This window comes from Furipterus horrens, unplaced genomic scaffold (genome assembly GCF_987537825.1).
Source record: "Furipterus horrens unplaced genomic scaffold, mFurHor1.1.pri manual_scaffold_7, whole genome shotgun sequence".
Taxonomy (NCBI): Eukaryota; Metazoa; Chordata; class Mammalia; order Chiroptera; family Furipteridae; genus Furipterus; species Furipterus horrens.
In genome coordinates, this window is record NW_028327177.1 from 77,116,608 (window position 1) to 77,138,385 (window position 21,778).

At 42.2% G+C, this 21,778-nt stretch overlaps 1 protein-coding gene across 1 annotated transcript in view; it reads left to right on the forward strand.

The window, feature by feature from the left end:
* The first annotated feature begins 5,303 nt into the window (after positions 1–5,303).
* EIF4E3 (eukaryotic translation initiation factor 4E family member 3) overlaps positions 5,304–21,778 on the forward strand; it is a 41,805-nt gene continuing 25,330 nt past the window's right edge. Inside the window, exon 1 of the mRNA XM_090283831.1 lies at positions 5,304–5,526. Within this exon, the coding sequence (XP_090139957.1) occupies positions 5,405–5,526 (122 nt within the window). The 5' untranslated portion in view covers positions 5,304–5,404. The remainder of the gene's footprint in view (positions 5,527–21,778) is intronic.

Here is a 21,778-nt window from a genome sequence, read left to right on the forward strand (position 1 = left end):
GTTAAAGTGGGATTCCATCCCACTAAAGCAATCACTCTTAAATCATGCTACAGCCTCCCTTTGCTCCCAGTATCCTATGGAATTCTCAAGTCTCCCCCACCCCTCCAAGCCATCACCCTAGGACCGACCAACTGCAGCACTTGCCCTTGCTGGAAATGTGTGTCCAGAGCGTGCCTCACACCTGTGCCCTATATCAAGGGAAACTGAGGTTTGCCATCTAGTGGCTACTGCCTTCCTATTTCTCCTGAGCTTTTAAAAGAAAGAAAAAAGAAGTTCCCACTTAAAAGACAGCTCTGCATATTTATAGTGTCACACCCTGTAAACAGGAAACTTCTCAGTCTTAGTGAAGGAGCCCAGTAACATAAACATAGGATATCGATAGTAAGTTATTCCACCAATTCAACAAATATTAAAAAATACACACACACACACACATACACACACACACACAAGTCATTCCACTGGAAAGTGAGCACCCTGAGAAAGGGATTTCTTTTTCTGTATTGCTCACTAATGAATCTCAAGAGCCTAGGACAAGGCATTTGCATAGCAGACATGCAACAAGTATTTTAGTGAATGTAGAATAAATCAATACCTAACATTTACTGCATCATACTATTGGGTTGGCCAAAAAGTTCATTTAGTTTTTTCCATGTGATGGCTCTAGTAAAGTTCAGTTGTCTTTAACACCATTTGAAACAATTTTGTTAGATTGTGTTGTGACAGCTGCCATATCAACTTGCATTAAAAAAAGAAACACCAAAATTGGTGAAGTTTTGTGCAGCCATTTTAATACTGAAGATGGAAGAAGATATGCAACATTTTTGGTGTATTATGCTTTATTATTTCAAGAAAGTTGAAAATGTAACTGAAATGCAAAAAAAAAAAAAAAGAAAGAAAGAAAAGATTTGTGCGGTGTATGAAGGTGTTGTGACTGATCGAACGTGTCAGAAGTGGTTTGTGAAGTTTCTTCATACTATTGACATTTTGGCCAAATAATTCCTTGCTGTGGGGCTGTCTTATGCAATAGAAGATGTTTAGCAGCACTCTCACCGTTTCCCACTAGACGCCAGTTGTGAGAGAGTGCTGACATTCTCAGAATATCCGAATCAGTAAAGTTATCAGTGAAAATGAGAAATGAGTCTTTTATTTTACAGAAAAAAACTAAACAGACTTTTTGGCCAACCCAATATATACTAGTCACCTGATGTGTCCATTTTTTCATTTAATTGTGATGCTCATTTACTCTTAATGCTTATTTTCTCATTTAATCTTTATGCTCATTGAGAGGTAGGTACTGTCAGGATACCCATTTCTCAGATATGGAGACTGAGGAACAGAGGGATAAGAACCTTGCCACATTTGGAGTGAACTGGTTTTGGCTGAGATTTTCTGACTTTAGAGACCCTGGACTTAACAATTGTGCATAGTGCTGTGTGCCAGGCCTTGTGCATGTTTAGACAAGTGTAGAAATACCTCCAGGGGACCACCAGCCATTCCCTTCAATGTTTTCACTTTGAGTGAAGTTTCCTTTCCAAAAGTTCTATGACAAAGACAATAAATGGAGAGGATTCGAAAAGGCTGTCTGGCCAACGAGTCCCTGTCATTATCTAGCTCTGTGTCTGTGTGACCTTGCACAGTGTCTCCAAACCTCAGTTTCTTTACTAGTCAAAGAAAGAGACTGAGTTAGGATCTCTGCCTTCCCTTCCAGCTCCAATATTCTACTGTTCCTGTGACTCCCAGGAAGCCTGATGTGAGTGGAAGAGAAAGGACCACTTGTTACTAGGCAACCAGCACCCACCTCACCCAAAGTTGCCATGGTGATGATGAAAGTTGGGCTGATGGGATTACCAGTTAATTGCATATGAGAGCTCAAGGCCTCTGTCTCTTGCTGGCTGCCAAGTCTTACTTCCTCATTATCTTTGGAACTGTGGAAAGATACCCCCCTACCCCCCATCATCTGCAGTGTCCCCAAAGCAGCCCTAGTACAATGGAAAGCAACTAGAAATAGAGAGCCTGGCTGTGTCTCTGAGTAGCTGTGTGACATTGCACAAGTTCCTCAGCTTCTCTGGGCCTCCATTTACCCTTTTGGGAAATGAAGGTGTTAGAATAATGATCCCTGTCTAAGGCTCTTCCTTGCTCTCAAATCCTTTGAAACCTAGGAAGCGTGTGAGGGGAGCAGATCACACTGTTACTAGGCAACCAGCAGGCACCCTGCCCAAGTTGCCTTGGTGACTGCATGCTGAAGGGGAGGGGAGTAGCTGCTGCAGCTAATTGCTTAATTATTTATGAGTGCCTCAATTCCTTTTTGTTGTTTTCATTGCTAGGGGCTGTGTGGTTACCTTCTCATCCTCTCTCCTGCCACCCCAAGTCTTCTGAGTTGCGTGTTACTCAAAGCACATTGGCCTGGATGTCAAGCTACCCATGCTCTAGTCCTGCCTTGTCATTTCCTAGAGTGGTGGCCTCAGGTAAGTCACCTCACCTCTCTGGGCCTCCGTTTCCTCATTTTTTAAATGATAGGTTTGCTTAGATAATCTTCAAATTTCCTTTCTACACGGAACTTCTAATTCCTGCTCTCTAGTCACAGAGGAGGAAGATGAGGGAAATTTTCCCAATTTGTTATCTTCTGAGGAAGATTCTGAAGAGCAATAACACATTTCAAACAGGAAGGGAATGCAAGCTGTGCTCATTGTTCTCTTCTTGCCTCTCACCTTAGTGAGATTACCTGACCTCTTATTAATATAAAGGTCATTAAAATTTTTTTTTGTATATCATCTACTTCAAAAAGAGGTTTGAAGGGTTGTATAAGATGCATATGTATAAGATGCATGTGTGAAATTAGGTAATTACAGTAAAATAAGAATAAATAATATAAAAACAGTGATGCTTCTTCATTGCTTAACATTGATTGATGTTATGATTAAGTATCAAATGTAATATTGAGCATCCTAGAAGCCAAAGCAAAAAAGAGTGAGGTGCATAATTGTTACTCAGTAAAGAAGAATTGCCATACTGTTCTTCTGACTTCTGAAAGTAATTTATCATGTAGTACATATTGTCTTTTAGAAACTGCATATAAAACTTTTAAATTAACCCTTTCTTGCTGAGGGTGTTGTTAAAGAACATAACGAAGAAGTTAAATTTGACAGTTTGACTAGTTTTAATCATTAGATAGCAAAAACTCCTTTTCTACCAATGTCTTCAAATTTGATAAACATAAATGTCACTTAGTAAATATAAATTTTCAGAATCAGCTATTACTTATAAATTAATAACTTAAATTCATGTAACCACTTTGCACAATAATTTTGCAAAATGTATCAATTTTTTAAGAATAGACAAAAATTCTACTTCTCCAAACTTGCTCTGAAATAAAGTTGTACAGATGAGGAAAGATATTGAATACAAAATTGCTTATGGTAGCATTATTTATAAAGGGAAATGACTACAAACCACAGAAATATTAAGGGCTAATAAATTAAATTATATTACTTCTTTAGAATGGATTACTTTGCAGCCCCTTAATATGAGTAGATCTATATGTTTTGATATGGAAAAAATATTTTAATATATGTTAAGATAAGGATGTGCAGCAGTGGTTTAAAACGTTTCTATTTCTATTATATAAGATATAGATAGGTATGAAATTTATATATCTAGATACATGCTTTTATGTGTGTACTTGTTTTTTTCTGGAAGGAAACTGTTAACAATGGTTTCCTCTGGGCAGGAAGACTGATAGTCTTGGAATGGAGGAAGATTTACTATTCATTTCCTTATTTTTACTATGTGGACCTGTTAGTTTTTAGTTAGAGAGGCAGTAGGGCCTGGATTTTGAAAATGTAAACTCTTTATATCCTGGCTCTATCACTTACTAGGCATGTAACCAGGGGGTTAATGTAAGTTCTCCATTTGTCATGGGTAAAATAGGCCAATAATAGTACCTCCTCGTTGGACTGTTGTGAGGATTACATGAGTTCAGTATAAAGTGCTCAGGGCAACCTAAACAATGCTATATTTGTATTTTCATGAAAAAAATAAAAGGAGAAAAAAATTTTAAAGCATCTAACCTAAAAGACCCCTAGTATCTCAGGGATTGAAAGACTTTATAAATATGTCACTGCTTCTAGAATCATATGTTGTATAGAAATTATGTTTGAAGCAGTGATCAAAAAACAGCAGTCTTGTTTTCACTGTCATTTTACCTGGACATGAATACTTACTAGAGAAGACACCTACCCTGGGATTCATAATAGGCATTTACCATGACTGTAATGATCCTGAGTCCATCTGAGTTTGCAGCTCCACTTCTGGTTCATCACAGTGAATGCTCAAGCTAAGAGCAGAACATGTTAGGCCAGGTGGAAAATCTATGAGGAGCTGGAACTGTTAAAAGGCCAAAGAAATTCAAAGTTAAAGAGAGTATCCGTCCCTATGCCAATTATGATGTATGTGTTTACATGCCCTCACCCGTCTCCTTTTCTTTTGAGAGAGTGACAAAGACCTGGTAAGAGGATCCCTGAGGAATCTTCTGGCCGTAGGGACTCTACTCTTTATTCAGAGGTGCAGAAAGCAGAGGGCTTTGTATTCAAGACTGCCTGGTTTCCTCCTCCATCCTTGCTGACTTTGGGAATCTCCCTCTGAGGCTGGCCACACTTTGGGCCAGGCTTGAGCCCCTAACTGTGGGTACAACGTGGCCGCAGACAGGGTGGGTTGGTGGCTGTAGCCCCTTCAAATCATCTGAGTTCTGAAAGTGCTGTCCCCATGAGGAAATGCAAGGCTGACTTGTTGCAACTTCATGCCTGAGTCAGGGGTTCCTGGCTTCTGTCTGTCTGGCCCTTCCTGTCTGCACTCTTGGGCATTCCAATCTCTTTATACATTTGACCAGAGGTTCCCATTGCATCTGCCCTTTCATCCCTCCATCCCTACTCCCATCACTTTTCCTACTCACTCCTCCTTTCCTCCCACCATCTTTCCGTAGCCTGTCCATTCAATCAACTGCAACCAGTTGTCTGGCTGCGTAACCAGCCGCTTGACCAGTACTGTACCCCCACACCCATAGCTTGCCAAGATGTCTCAGGCCACTGCTCGGCCCTCTCTCGTTGGCGTCCGACCCGTAAGGAACGGCCACACCTCGCTCTAGGCCGGCCAGCTTTTGTTCCGCGGGCGGGGATGGCGGGGACGTGCGCGGGGCGGGAGCTTGGCTCCGGGCGGGGAGGGCGGGGATGTGGGCGGGGTCTTGACACGGGGAGGGTGGAGACGTGGGCGGGGGATTAGGGCGGGGGATGGGCGCGGAGTGGGCGGGACTGGGTGCGGGGGCAGCTGGGGAATGGGCCCGGTCGACTCAGCTGCGGCTAGCCGGGTGGTCCGCTAGTCCGCTGACCCAGCCGGCGGGGCGGAGAAAATGGCGGGACCCCGGGCTGCCCCCGCCCCGGCGCCGCCGACCAGCCTGCGGCCCCTGTCGGCGCTGCAGCCCGAGCCGGGCGAGCTTCCGCTGCACTCGTCCTGGACCTTCTGGCTGGACAGGTGAGAGCCCCGCCGTGCGCCCGTGGGCCTGCGCCACTGCTTTGTGTACGGCGCCCGGACCTCGGCGCCCGCCCTGGGGCCTGGCGCAGCGCAGGTTCGGGCTGTGGCGAGCGGCCGAGAGAGAAGAGGCGCAGCCCCAGAAGTTTCGGCCGCACTTTCCTTTTTTATTCCGTTTAAAAGAAGGACTGCAGGGGAGTGTTGGAGTGGGAGGTGGAGGGCCGGTCACCCACTAGGTTGTCGGGAAGCTCGGGACGCGACCTTGGCTGTGACAGCACTGGGGAAAGTTGACCCGCCCCTGGGAGTGCGTGGTGTGGTTCCCGCACCCGCGCCCCACCGAAGCGGCCGTGCACATCCCTGAATTCTTCTTATATATTGGGCAGGGTTTTCTCTTATCTTCTTTTAAAAAATTTTTAACCTCATCTTGTCAGTAAACTAGGGACAAATAAAGCTTTCTTAGGGGACAGCACAAATGCCGTGTTCTCTGAAATGCCTCCCCGACTACCGCATCTAAATAAGCGCACCCCATCGTCAAACCATTCTGCCCTTGTTTCTGTTGTGATGCTTAATGTTACCGCAGTGTGTTACGTGTGTATTTGTTTACTTTCATTCTCTCTCAGCCCCTCAACACTTCCCCTCTGTTAAGGGCCAGAAAACAGGGAATTTGTTTTTGCCACTTGCTATATCCCAAAACCTAGAACTGTGCCTGGCACAGAGTAGGAGCACAAGAAATTTTTGACAAATTGATGAATACAAAGTCCTTTTTTAGTATCTATCACATAGTGGGTGCCCAACATGACACCTCAGGGTTGTCCTAGGAGCTCATGGAAATTTTGATAGCACTGTCTCTACTATGGTTTAAATGTTAGGAGAAAATGTATGTGACAGTTTTCTGTGAAATTTACTTATTAGACATAAATCTGGTTTTAAAAGGCGTGGTGTAAAATGCTTGCAAGACTTTTTAAAGTAATATTCATCTTTTCAAGGAAGATAGGCTCATTCTTTTCTTCCTATTAGAATTAGCACCCATCTATAAGAATTGACACTTGGAGCCATGGTCTTTTCTGGGACCCAAAGAAGAAGCTGGGGGTGGGAGAGATACAGGAAGTCTCATTTTTCAAAATATTTTCACTTTCATTATGGGATATTAAGAGAGTATTTTACTGTCATAACAAGAATGGTTTTGGCAAATTATCAAAATGAAATCATGTGTGTCTTTGTTTTCAAGGATGTGCTGTAACTGGTTATTAACTGGTATCTGTTTCAAAGGAGTTAAACCTGGACCTGTAGTCTAAATTGTGAATACTATTGACTGGTGGGAACATTATCAAATGTGTTTCTTTTTAAACAGGTCAAAAATTAGTCTACTTAGAGGAGTAATAGTTTAAGAATGGTCTAAGATACTAACACTACATAACAACACACAACTTTTTAAGAATATTTGGTATCTTTTAAGATAAGAATGCGGTAATTTCAATGAAGACAACTATAGCTTTCATATTATGTATTTGCACATTCTTCTCTGAAAGCCAGAAGCCAAATGAAATATATTATTATTTTCACAGTGTCCAAATCTTTTAATATAAATGACTCTTAATTTAGAAATTATAATTAGTTCCAGCTTTATACACATGAATTTATTTTCCTGATCAATCATCCCATAGCTTTAATTGAACTTTCTCCACTTTTTTGGGAGTCCATTACATTTATGCAGGTTCCCCTCTTCCTCTTGGGTATATGAACACATTGAGTTCTAGAGGTTCATTTATAAATTTTTCCCCTAGAGAAATAAGATTCTAGAGAGAGTGGTAAGGTTTTTAGCTGGTATCTGCCACCAAAGACATAAGTTTTGAGCTGTACACCATCCAAAGGCCTCCCACTACTTAAAACTCTCCTTTGGCACTTTTCTCCTAGTCTGTCCAACCATCCAGCCCTCTACCTGGTGATGGACAAGTGATCTAGCCCTCCTAATCCTCACTTTCATTGCTTGTAAAAGGGTGATAATCATAGGACATATCTCACAGGGCTGTTCTGAGGATTAAATGAGAGCCATCAATGTAAAACACCAACATATAAATGCTTAATAAATTTTAACTTCTAACATTGGTATTTTATGCTTCCAAATTACAAACCCCTCCCTCCCCAGAATCAACCCCCCCCCAACACACACACCCCACAGCCCCTGGAGCAGCTTATCTGAACTCAGTATGAGGAAACCAAAACCTCATTTATTCCCCTCATGGATGAATTGGAGAACCCCTCAGTGAAGTTATTTGCATTTTCAATAGTAAACTCCAATATAACCTTTATTTTATTTTATTTTTTAAGTAGACTCTATGGCTAAGGATTTAAGCATTTGGGAGGTGATTTTAGTTGAGAGTGTAGAATTAAGAGTTTTCCTTCCATTTTCTGGATATTTAAAACACTGCCCTGTCTTGATTCTTGGAGACCACTCTTGGTTGTGTGTCTCTGCTTTGTTCCATCTCATAGTTACCCCTTTCCTCTGATTTTATTCTCCAGGATTCAGTCCTCAGCCCTCTCCTTGTCTCCATCCACACCAGTAATCTCATCCAGTCATAAGGCTTTCAGTTCCATCTGTGCCCTGGTTATTCCTCAAGCTTGACACTTCACATTCAGCTCCTCCTTCTGTCTCTGTGTGAATGTCTAATACACATTCAAACTCAGAATGTGCCAGACCACCTCAGCCTCCCTCCCAGACTTGCCTCCTTCCTTCTGTCCATCTCAGATAAAAGCAGTTAACAGGAACTCCTTCCTTCCAACTGTTCAGCCCAGAAGTCTTGGAGTTATCTGTGACGCTCCTCCTCACCTTCCCCCTTTCTCTCCTCTCTTGTTCTCCCCCCCGCCGCCCCCCATCCCCGCTACATCCATTATCAACAAATGCTATTGATTCTACCATTAAAGTGTTTCCAGAATTCAATTCGTTGTTACTACTTGCATCCTAGACCTTGGACCACACCACATTTCTCACCTGGATGAATGCAAGAGCATCCTAACTGCTTTCTCTGCTTCTACCCTTGTCCCTGCAGCCCATTTCCAACACAGCAGCCAGTGGCCCCTTTAATATATAATTTAAAGTGTGTCACTTTTCTGCTTTATGTTTCACTCAGAGCAAAAGACAAACTGCTTGTAACAGCCCATGAGACTCTGCAGCATTTCCTGCCCTCACCCAGGACACCTTTTCCTCTGTCTCCCTATCACTCTCCCTCCTCCCACACCTTCTAGCTCACTGGCCCCCTTGTTCTTCACTATCCTAAGCAGGGTCCTTTGTCACCCAGTTCCCTCTGTCTGGAAAACTTCCCTCAATCACTTGCCAGGGACCTGTGCAGTTTCCTTTTTCTGGTTTCTGCTCAAATGTCATCTTAGGGAGGCCATTCCTGAGCATAGATATAAAATGGCACACATATCCAGATACACTCTCCATGTCCCTGACCCTGCTTTACTTTCTCTATGGGATAGCCCCATTCATCTCTTTTCTCACTAGAATGTAAGCCTCACAGGGTTCTTTCCCCATTGCTCTGTCCACAGCTCCTAGATCAGAGCCTAACACATGTTGGCGCACACTAAATATTTAGGGCATTATTGAATTTTACCTACAGTGACTTTCCCTTTTCCCATGGTGGTTCATACTACTGTAGTTATCATTTGCAAATCTGCATCTCTAGCCCTGACCTCTCTCCTGAGTTCTGGACACATGCTACCTACCATGTGCTGTAACGATACCACCATCCTGTAAGTTTTTCAAAGTTGGAATTTACATTGCCTCTTGAATCTTCTTCTCTCTCAAGTACTCTACTTCATCCAGTTATGTAGTACTTCCAATTGTTGACTCACTGTTAGAAAACTTGCTCCAAGCCTCAGCTGTCCCCTCCTCTCCATGTCCGTCCCTCTACAGGCCCAGTTCTCTCTAGCCCCAGATTCTCACTAGTTTACTTGATCCCAGCTTTTCCTGTCTCCAAACATCCCCTCCACTCAACTTAGGTTGGCAGGGTCAGCCTCCTAAACACTTGATCTTATCATTCCCAAACTCCCCTGCCTCTCTCTGCCATAGCAGTGGGTTTTGACTCTTTTTGTCTTTCACCACCTAAGGGTACTTCTGCTGTGGGGTTTTGTGTACCAGACAGGTAGGATTCTGGATCTGCACCCCTACTTTTACCAGAGCATCTCTGAATGATTTTGTTGTTTGTGATTTTAGAAATGGGCCACTTGAATTTGAAAAAAGCATTCCCGAACTTTAAAAAAAAGTGAAAACTGTAGACTTACAGATTATGGTACAAAGTTCTATATTGCTGTGTTTAATATGAAACCCACTTTCTTTTTAGCCTCATCATGTACCTCTCCCCAACTCCAGAGTACCACTCAGTCTGTGCATTCTCTCTAGTAACAGCAGACTACTGGCGCTTTTCCTGGATAAACCATGACTTGTCAGCCTCTGAGATTGGTCTCACAATGCTTCTTCTGCTTGGGATGCCCTCTTTCCTTTGAATATCTGCAAAGCTGCCGTGCACCCTTCCAGTCCTCGCTTAAGATGCTGCATTTATAATTGTCTTTCAGTAGTCCTTGGCCCAGGCAGGATTAAGCCTACCGTCTTGTGTTTCCACAGCATTTTTTATAGGCTAGTATTTGGTTTAAGGATCATTGATTCCTCTGCTATCCCTCCTTCTTGATCATGAGGCTCTAACTGCCTCTTGTCTGACTTCCAGGAGTGCATATTCCAGTGCACACAGTAGGTGCTTAGTGATAATTTGTGTTCTTGTTTTTTTTTTTAATCTTCACGCAAGGATGTGTTTATTGATTTGAGAGAGACAGAGAGAGAGACATTGATGTGATAGAGAAACAGATCAGTTGCCTCCTGTATGCGCCCCGATCAGGGATCTAACTCACAACCTAGGTATGTGCCCTAACTGGGGATCGAACCTGCAACATTTTGGTGTATGGGATGACACTCCAACCGAGTGAGCCACAGGGCCAGAGCTGTGTTCTTGTGTTTTTAATCATAGAGGTGGGCCATGATGGACATTTCCCACCAAGCCCACCCCATGAGGGTTTAGGTCCACCCAGCCATTGTTTCTTCAAGTGTGGCCCCTCACCACGTATTTCCTAATTACTACATGACTGTGCTTGTTTAAAATTCAGGCACTTGACCCTGCCCAGACTTACTAAGTGAGACCTCTGGGGGGGAATGTGCATTTTTAACAAATGTCTTAGGCCTCAAAATTTGAGAATTACTGCTCTGTTCATTGATGAGGTTAATTGAGCAGATTAATCGTTAGTCCCTGTTCTGGGTGCTGAGACTGCAAAGATGATGACAACATTGGACCTGGGCCTCCCAGAAGGGTTGTCTCGCATGCTGTATGTTTCAGCAGCACCAGTGATGAGTTCAGCAAGGTGCTGAGTTCTAGACCCACCTTTCAGGGTGTGATGCTTTCAAATGCATTCGAGTTGTGTGCTCTATAATAACAGCTGTGATATGTGGAAGTGGGGCCAGGCTTGACAAAGAGGATCCTCAAATTATCTTTGTTCATAGAATGGTCCATGGGAACCAGATGAGGGCAGGAGGCTACAAGGAAGGCCATAGCTGACGGATAGAAAGTGCCTGGCATTTCAGCTATTCCTATTCTTTTTTCCCGCATTTTGCCTTTCTGAACCTACAGGCTCTCTTAAAGGCCCAGGATTTTATTTCATGTCAGTGCTAACGGGCCTCTGGATTGATCAGGCAGGGAAAGGCCCTGATCAGTGGCTGCTTTTGGCAGATCAGCCTGTGGTCCCTAAACATCCTCACTCAGAAAAGTTACTAGTTCTTATCCAGTACTAACTGTTCCCAAAATATATTTTCTCCTTTTAATATTAGAGATGCCATTTCCTTATTTCCAGACCTAAGACAGCTGGCAAGACTTTAGTGATCTGCCATGATGACAGGTTGAAACCTGGCCTTGCTTAGTTCTCTTGTCAACTCGAACACAGTTATACCTCTCTTTCACACAAACCGCATGTACTGAAGGATTAATTATGTATCAAAATCAAGAGTCCCAGTTGCTACTGTCAAGGAGCTTGTAGTCTAGGAGTGACAATAGATGGAAGCAGGGAGAAATCAAAATACAATAATGCAGAAATAAAGCTTTTAGATTATGTAGTTTCAGTGGATGCATTATTAAATGTTAATAATAGGCCTTGAATCGTTTTTTGTTATGTGACTCTTTCTCAAACAGCAAGCTGCTGTAACCATGGGCCACAAATCTATCTAAAAGTGATTGAAATGAAATCTGTCTAAAAGCGATTTAAAGGAGTGAGTGATCTGTAAGAGATGTCATTCATCATGTAACTGAGCCTGAGCGGATTTTCCTTCTGACCATTGAAGCTGATGCTAGTAAATTCAACAAGAAGACTGGCTTTTAGGAGACATATTCCTGGCTTTATAGTTTTCCTCCTTAAAGGTGTTCTCCTCATTGAAATAAGATGATCTCTCAAATCTTTTCATCACTATTTTTTGTGCATGGGCACTGGACATGTGTCTCCATTAGTTGGATATACTGTACCATATATAAAGTTTTAAACATACTTTTCTACTTTAACCTGTTAATAGTAACTACCATTTTCTTCAGTGTGCTAAGTAGACACTAGACTGGGTTCTGTACATAATTATCCAAAAATCCTCATAATATTAAAGTAGGATATCTCAGTAACATTTTACAAATGAGAACATCGAGCCCCAGAGAAATTACTTATTGAGGTCACACAAGCTAATATAGAACAGAAACAGGATTTGAATTAACTACTCTGTGACCCCAAGCTCTGGGGATTCTAACCCCATTGAATGCTGCATCCCTTCGAATATGAACAGTGAATGGGACACAATTTTCCATATTTCATATCTAAAATACAGAAGTTGTACAGGACATGAGAGATAATCTAGGTCTACCACTTAATTCTTAAAAAAAGGAAGCCAAGGGCCAGTGTCATCAGAGGTAATTAAGGCAAGGACTTCCTGCTTCAAAATTTGCAGAGAAAGAGGAAAACCCTACCTAAAACCTCTACTTCAGTGCCTTTATAGAATTGTCCTTCACTTTAATGATAGCACTGTATCGATAATATCTTTGAGTGATAAAAAATGTGTGTGTTGTGTTTACATGTTTCTTTTGATGCTGTCTATAATTCATTAGCTTTTACTTCCCAAGGTGTTAGCATTTTTTTTCCCCCTTAATACTCACTCAGGGATATGTTTATTAGAGAGAGAGAGAGAAAAACATTAATCAATGTGATAGAGAAACATGGATTGGTTACCTCCTGTATGTGCCCTGACCAGGGATCAAACCCACAACCTAGGTATGTGCCCTGACTGGGAATGGAACCCATAACCTTCTGGTGTATGGGACATCACTCCAACTGACTGAGCCACCCAGCTAGAGTGATGTTGGCATTTCTTGTGATGAAACGATTTTTTAAAGTATATTTTATTAATTATGCTATTACAGTGGTCCTAATTTTTGCCCCTTGCCCCCTCCACATGGTACCTCTCTTTCCTCCAGCAATCCTCTGCCCCTTAGTTCATGTCCATGGGTCACGTATATAAGTTATTTGGCTTCTCTATTTTCTTTACTATTCTTAACATCCCCCTGTCTATTTTGTACCTACCAATTATGCTGCTTAATCCCTATACCTTTGTCCTCAATTTTCCCCTTAACCTATCCCCACTGATAACTATCTATATGGTCTCCGTATCTATGATTCTGCTCCTGTTCTAATTATTTACTTAGTTTATTTTTATTTTTGTCTTTTTAGATTCAGTTGATAGTTGTGAATTTATTGTCATTTTACTATTCATAGTTTGATATTCTTTTTCTCAAATAAGTTCCTTTAACATGGCTTGGTCATGATGAACTCCTTTAGCTTTACCTTGTGTGGGAAGCACTTTATCTGCGCTTCCATTCTAAATGATAGCTTTGCTAGATAAAGGAATCTAGGTTGTAGGTCCTTGCTTTTCATCACTTTGAATACTTCTTGCCAGTTTCTTCTTGCCTGCAAAGTTTCTTTTGAGAAATCTGCTTGATAATTTTATGGGAACATCTTTGTAGGTAACTCTCTTCTTTTCTCTTGCCGCTTTTAAGATTCTCTCTTTATCTTGAGCCTTTGGCATTTTAATTATTACATGTCTTGGTGTGGTCCTCTTTGGGTCCAACTTCTTTGGGACTCTCTGTGCTTCCTGGACTGTGTTTCTGTTTCCTTCACCAAATTAGGGAAGTTTTTTGTCATTTTTTTCATACAAGTTTTCATCTCTTGCTCTTCCTCTTCTTCTGGCATCCCTATGATTCTGATGTTGGCACTTTGGAGATGTCTCAGATTCTTCTTATTCTCTCCTTTTCTTTTTTTCCAATTCTTGTTTCTTCATTCTGTACTGGTTGACTGTTTATTTCTTCCTTATGTTCCAATTCATTGATTTGAACCCTGGCTTCCATGTGGATTTTTCTTTATTTCACTTAGTGTAGCCTTTATCTCTTCCCTTATGCATTTACTGTACTCAATGAGTTCTCTGAGCATCGTGATCACCAGTGTTTTGAACTCTACATCTGATAGGTTGGCTGTCTGTGCTTCACTTAGCTCTTTTTCTGGGATTCTGTTCTGTTCTGTTCTGTTCTTTCATTTGTGCCATATTTCTTTGTCTCCTCAATTTGGTAGCCTCCCTATGTTTGTTTCTGTGTATTAGGTAGAACTGCTTTGACTCCCATCTGGGCGCACTTGTCATGTTGTAAGGGGCGGAGCCTTAGGTATTTGCCAGAGTGGGGCGACCCCTTTCACCACTTTGTGGCGCTGTAGGTAGGGGAAGGGTCAGAGAGGGAACAATGCCGCTTGCTTGGCATTCGCCCCATTTCCAGTTACTTTGCTCACTTCCCGCATGCAACTTGTGCCCCTTTAGCTGCTGCCCTGCTGTTGATTCCTAGAGTCGGTATGTTTGCCATATGTTCTAGGACCATGGGGGCCCTCTAAATGGATTCTCCTGAGATAACAGGCAGTTTATTCTGCTGCCCCAACCCCCACTGGTTTTCACAGGCAGAAGCACTGAGGCTTTATTTTCCCGGTGCTGGAATCCTAGTCTCTGCAGTCTGGTCTGGAGCTGTGATCATTCCCCAGTTTTCCCTCCTGGCTTTTATCCACCACACATGTATGTGGGACACCCCGTTCTGCCGGCCACCACCACTGCCTTGCTGCCACTACCTTGCTACCACCACACTGCATTCTCTCCACCCCGGTTCCCTGTCTCCGCACCTCCTAATCGTTTGGATGAATATTTCTCCTTTAAATGCTCAGTTGTTGGACTTCCATACAGTTCGAGATTCTGGCTGTTCTGGTTGTTTTTGTTTTGAGATCCTTCTTATGGTTGTGCGAGGAGGTGAAGCATGTCTATGTACATGTCCATTTTTTTTAGGAATATTTTATTGATTATGTTGTTACAGTAGTTCCATTTTTTTCCCCCTTTGCTCCCCTCTTCCCAGTACTCCCTTTCGTTCAGCAATACCACACCCCTTAGTTCATGTCCATGGGTCGTGCATATAAGTTCTTTGGCTTCACCGTTTCCTATATTATTAACATCCCCCTGTCTATTTTGTACCAACCAATTATGCTTCTTAAACCCTGCACCATTTCCCCATTTCTTCCGCTCCCCGCTCCCAGCTGATAACCTTCTAAATGATCCCCATACCTATGATTCTGTTCCTATTCTGGTTTGCTTAGTTGGATTTTGTTTTTATTTTTTTAGATTCAGTTGTTGATAGTTGTGAGTTTGTTGTCATTTTAGTATTCATAGTTTTTATCTTCTTTTTCTTAAGTAAGTCCCTTTGACATTTCATATATTAATGGCTTGGTGATGATGAACTCCTTTAGCTTCACCTTATCTGGGAAGCACTGCATCTACCTTTCCATGCCAAATGATAGCTTTGCTGGATAGAGTAATGCTGGTTGTAGGTTGCCTTGCATCACATTGAATACTGCTTGCCAGTCCCTTCCAGCCTTCAGCTGATAGTCCTATAGGCACCCCCCTGTAGGCAACTCTCTGCCTCTCTCTTGCTGCCACCAGGGCTCAGTCTTTATCTTTCACCCTTGGCATCTCAATCATGGTGCATCCTGGTGTGGCTCCTCTGGGTCCAGCTCACTCGGGACTCTTCGTGCTTCCTGGACCTGTATGTCCATTTCCTTCACAAAATTTGGGAAGTTTTCCTAATTTTTTTCAATTCTTGCTTCCTCATTTTGCACTGGTTGATTGTTTTTTTCTTCCTTATGTTCTAAATCATTGATTTGAACCCTGGTTTCCTTCCCTTCACCATTCGTTTTGTGTGAATTTTCCTTCATTTCACTTAGCATAGCCTTCACGTCTTCCCTTATGCGTTCGCCGTAGTCAAGCATATCTGTCAAGCCTGTGAGCAGCTTTATCATCAATGTTTTGAATTCTGCGTCTGTTAGGTTGTCTCTTCATCTGTTAGGTTGGCTATCTCCTTGCCGCTTAGTTCTCCCACTGGAACCTTGATCTGTTCCCCCTTTTGGGCCATACTTCTCTGTCTCCTCATTCTCACAGGCTCCTGTGTTTGTTTGCTTTTGTGTCCCAGGTAGAGCTGTCGCTCCTGTTACGTTGTAAAGGGTGGAGCCTTAGGTTTTCATCAGTACAGGGTTACCTGTTTCACCACGTTATGGCGCTGTATGTGGGGGAGGGGGCCAAGAGGGAACAATGCCACCTGTCCAGCACTCGCCCCTTTTCCAGGCACCTCTCCCACTTCCTTACTGGACTGGCACCCCTCTAGCTGTTGTTGCCTTGGCTGTCATTCCCAGAGTGGGTGGGTCTGCGGACGTTCTAGGACCGTCAGGGCCCTTTAAACAAGTGGACTCTGCTGAGACCTACAGTTTCTGCCTCCACCCCAATCCCCACTGATCTGCAGTCAGAAGCAATGAGGCTTGATTTTCCCTGGTGCTGGGACCATGAGCTGTGAGGTCTGGTGAGGAGCTGGGAATGCTCCCCAGGTGCCCCTCCTGACTTTTTGAAACGTGGGACTGCACTTTCTGTGGGCCCACCGCTGCTGCTGCCACCACACCGTGTTTTCTCCGCCCCTCCTACCTGTCTGGTTGAGTGCTTCTTCTTTATATCTATGTTTGCTGGACTTCCGTGCAATTTGATTTTCTGGAACTTCTGTTGTTTCTAATTTTCAGATAGTTGTATTCCTTCTTAGCTGTGGAGGGAGATGCAACATTTCTGTCTATGCCTCCACGTTGGCCAGAAATCCCGTACATCTTCATCTTGACCGAAAGTCCTCCCTTATGATGACATGATTTAAATGACATAGGCCAACACACCTCATACTTCAATGTATATATTAATTACCTGGGATTCAGCAGGTGTCAAGAGATGCCTAGAGACTCTGCATCTCCAATAAGCTCTCCAGGTGATGTCAGCCAAAAAATGTCTCTGGATATTGCCAAATGTCTCCTAGGGGCCACAGCATACACATGTGAGCTTGGCCTGCAGAGAGAGGGCTTAGCGAGGGTTCTCTTGGGAGGTTTAGCTATGTAACATGAATGAAATAAAAAGACATTTAAAAATAGGAGATACTGTACATGTGATGCCAGAAAAATGTTTCTTTCGTGGAAGTCCACCACAGATATTTATCTTCCAGTTGCGATAGCTATCTGCTAGCATAATAGGGAAGAGAAGGTGTGGGTTGTTGCCGCCAGGGCTGCAGTGTTGCTGTTCACAGCCTGTACTGCTACTTTATGACACAGGATCAGTTGACAATACAGCTTCTGGATCATTGTTGAACCAGCAAGTCAAGCACACACTGGTCTGTTAAGAAGGCAGACCATTTTAAAATCTCAGGTTGTTGCCCATTTTTAAATTGATTCTGTGGGTGTGGCCCCATTTTGTTTGTTGAAGATGTCTGTGGTTCAGACATGAGAATTAGTCGTATTGGTGTTTTTCAATGATTGTGAGAATCAGATTTGACTCACAGAATAAGCCATACATTGTATTGACCAGGCAAATATTTACTAGCATGAGAAGTTCTGACAACTCCATTTTGTTAGTTTGAAATCTGGGTATTCATGAAACTACAACACATGGAAGGAACCTTTTAGATCACATAATTCAGCCTCCTCCAGTAAGAAATTAGAAAAATGAGTTTTCATAGAACCTAACATATTTCCATTCAAACACGATAACATCAGCATTGTAAGATGTTAACCAGAATAGAGCTATTGCTGACATGATCCTGTTGTTTTAGTGAGGACCTTCCCTAGCTTGCTGCATTGCAAAGACTATTCTAAGAAAGTTATATGGACACAATATAGTATTAAAAGTGGGATTCAGCAAAAACTGTGGTCTGGATGGAAATTCACCACGAGTCAATTGCAACATTCCATTAAAAATGTAAGTACAGCTTGTCTGGACAGCTAACAGTCAGAGGTAAAGAGCAGGAAATCTCAGATAGTTCACTTGTATGCTGATCAGGTTTTTGTGGCCTTGGGCAAGTTACAAAATCTCTCTAAGTTCTAGTTTGCTTACCTGTGTAATAGTGAGAAGTAATGTTGACAGCTATGTTAGTAAGCTTGCAAGGACTCAGTGTTGCCCTGAAGGTAAATGCAAGAATTTATTCCATACACAGTAGCTACTGACATTGTTATCTTAAACACTGGTAAGCACTGCCTGGTCCTTGTTTTCTTCTAGAACCCTTTTTTGAACTCTGGAAACTATTTTTCTTCAAAACAGTGAAACTTCTTTCAGTCAAGATGGCAGTGTGAGTAAACATGGTTATTGCCTCCTCCCACAACCACATCAGAATTACAACTAAACAACACAACAACCATCATTCAGAACCACCTAAAATCTAGCTGAGCAGAGATCCTACAACTAGGGATATAAAGGAGAGGACACATTGAGACTGGTAGGGAGTGCAGAGATGAGGAACAGCCAGTCCCACACCTATGTGTGACAGATAAAAATTAGGAAGAATATCTCCTCTGGAGAGGTCCACCCTCAGGAGCAAGGGCCTCCCAGCCCAGGGTTCCAGTGCCGGGAAGAGAAGCCCCCATAACTTCTGGCTGTAAAACCCAGTGGGTATTAAAGCTGAGGGAAACGGAGGGCTTTTGGAATTGCAGTCGTTCCTCTTAAAAGGCCCATGCATGGACTTACTTGGACTCACTCCCTCTGAGTTCCAGCATTGAGGCAGCATTTTGAAAGGCACCAGGGACATATGGGGAGCTGGAGGTGCAGCTTTCTTCCAGACAGAAGGACTGACAGAGGCTATTGTCCTTTTTCTGAGTCCTCCACCCACAGAACCAACAGACGGACACCATATCTGAGCCTCCTTCAACCTAGCTCACACTCTTTTCCCTGCCCTGGTGATTCTTGAGACCCCACCCCACCAACTTTAAGGCCTAACTAAACTGTTTCCAGTAGCTTTTCCATAGGAGTTACCTGTCTTGGCTATGCTTCAGACTTTACTAAAATCTCTCATAAAAGCAGCATCTGGCCTTTGAGTGTCCTGTACCTCTGGCTAAGTGACCCCAGATCACAGAATCCAACCTCTTCCAGTAGGTGGATCACTGAGTGCCCAGCTTAGGTGAATGGGGAGACCATGCCACTGGACCCTACAGGATACCTACTATATTAAGTCACTCCAGCAACCCCAGGAGATGTAGCAGTACCCAGTACATAGAAACAAAACAAGGAGGCTGCAAAAATGAGGAGACAAAGAAACATGTCCCAAATTAAAGAGCAGATCAAAACTCCAGAAAAAGAACTAAAGAAAGTGGAGATAAGCAGTCTCTTAGGTACAGAGTTCAAAACACTGGTTATAAGGATGACCGAGGAACTTAGTGAAAACCTCAACAGCATAAGAGAGGACCAGTCAGAAATGACAGATACACTAACTAAAGTGAAGAATAATTTACATGGGATCAACAGTAGAGAGGATGAAATGAGACTAAGATTAGTGATTTGGACTACAAGGAAGCAAAAAGCACCCAATCAGAACAGCAAAAGGAAGAGAAAATCCAAAAAAATGAGGATAGTGTAAGGAGTCTCTGGGACAACTTCAGGCATACCAACATCCATATCATAGGGATATCAGAAGAAGAAGAGAGAGAAAGCAAGGCATTGACAACCTATTTCAAGAAATAGTGATTGTAAACTTCCTTAACCTGGTGAAGGAAATAGACATACAAGTCCAAGGAACACAGAGAGCCTGAAACAAGATGAACCAAAGAAGCACACACCAAGACACATCATAATTGAAATGCAAAACGTTAAAGACAAAGGGAGAATCTTAAAAGCAGCAAGGGAAAAGCAGTTAGTTACTTACAACGGAGCTCCCATAACACTGTCAGCTGATTTCTCAACAGGAACTTTGCAGGCCAGAAAGGATTGACAAGAAGTATTCAAAGTGATGAAAAGCAAGGATCTATAATCAAGAGTACCCAGTAAAGCTATCATTTAGAATCAAAGGACAAAGAGCTTCCCAGACAAGAAAAAGCTAAAGCTATAATATAATACCAGTATTATATGAAATGTTAAAGTGTTTTTTTTTAAGAAGAAGAGGAAAAAAGATTATTTAAAAAAGAACAATAAAATGGCAATAAGTACATATCTATTAACAATTGAATCTAAAAAATAAATGAGCAGAACAGAAATAGATTCACAGATACAAAGAGCATTTTGATGGTTGCCAGATGGGAGGGGGGTTAGGGAGATGGGTGGAAAAAGTGAATGGATTAAGAAGTACAAATTGGTTCTTAGAGAATATTCACAGAGATGTAGGTTACAGTATAGGGAATATAGTCAATAATACTTGAATAACTATGTATGATGTCAGAGGGGTATGAGATTTATCAGGACGATCACTTAATAAGTTATGTAGGCCCTGGCTGCTGTGGCTCAGTGGATTGAGCGTCGGCCTGTGAGCCAAGTGTTGCTGGTTTAATTCCCAGTCAGGGCACATGACTAGGTTGCATGTCAGGTCCCCAGTTGGGGGTGCGAGTGAGAGGCAACCACACAGTGATGTTTCTCTCCCTCTCTTTCTCCTTTCCCCTCTCTAAAAATAAATAAATAAATAACTTAAAAAAATAAGTTATGTAATGTCTAATCACTGGGGTGTACACCTGAAATTAATATAATAATGTATATCAACTGTGGTTGAAATATAAAATGATTTTTAAAAAGGAACTGAGGAGACCTAAATGACTTTGTTTAGTGGTCTCCTCCACTAGAGTATGAAAGTAAGACCAGAGGCATTTAACAGGTTCATCAATGACCTTCCTTCCAGGTTGAAATAGCGGTGTCCTCACATTGAATTTGCTTAAGTTGATAGAATGCTATTTGAGAACATTCAAATTATTCTCATTCTAAACTGCCATAAATTGAAGTATAACTTTAAAAACTAGTAAAAAAATTGAAATATACATTTTTAAAATGAAAAAAGTACAAAGTGTATCTGTTCCCTTTGGACCCCAGCACCCCGTGTCCCCCCCGTAGGAGGAGCTCTGTATCCATTCTCCTATGTTCTTTGAGTAAGCTGGGGTATCTGCACTGGGCATGCTTGTTTGGGAAGTCAGCTAGACTTTTCAAAGGAAGGAAAGTCAGTACTGGAATAAATGCCAGTAGATTTTCATATTAAAGCAATAGTTTTTTCATCTGAATATCTCTTCAGAAAAAGTGTTAGGTTTTTAAAAAGCGACCCCCCCCCAATGTTTTCATAAGTTTAGGCAAAAAATAGCAGAAAAACCTGCATTAAACAGCACATCAATGTATATCCAAGTCAGTACTTTAGCACCCTCAAGTCCAGGCAGTCCAGATAAACTGATGGATGAATCACAGGCAGGCGCTGTCATAGCAAGTTACTGAAAAAGTATCTGTTTACCACGCTCTTCAGCATAATTATTTGAGGCTTCAAGTCTGGCAGCAAAATGCAATTACAGTTGTTACTGTGGTTGCTTTTTTAAAAAACCAGTGTCCAGCTTATTTATAAACAACTAGAAATGAGTTGTAAACACAGTGCTTCAGGTAGATATATCAGACTTTACCTGCTCGAAAGGGGTCCCTTGTTTGCTCTCAAACTAGTCCATAATTGTGCTTACTTAGTAACCTTTAGTCTAAGGAGCTGATTTCAGAAATGTATTTTTGGTATTCAGACTCAACACCCAGGTAGCATTCATTGGTCCATAGTTTGAAGACTGTCATCTGTAGAGCCCTGCCATTTGTGCCTCA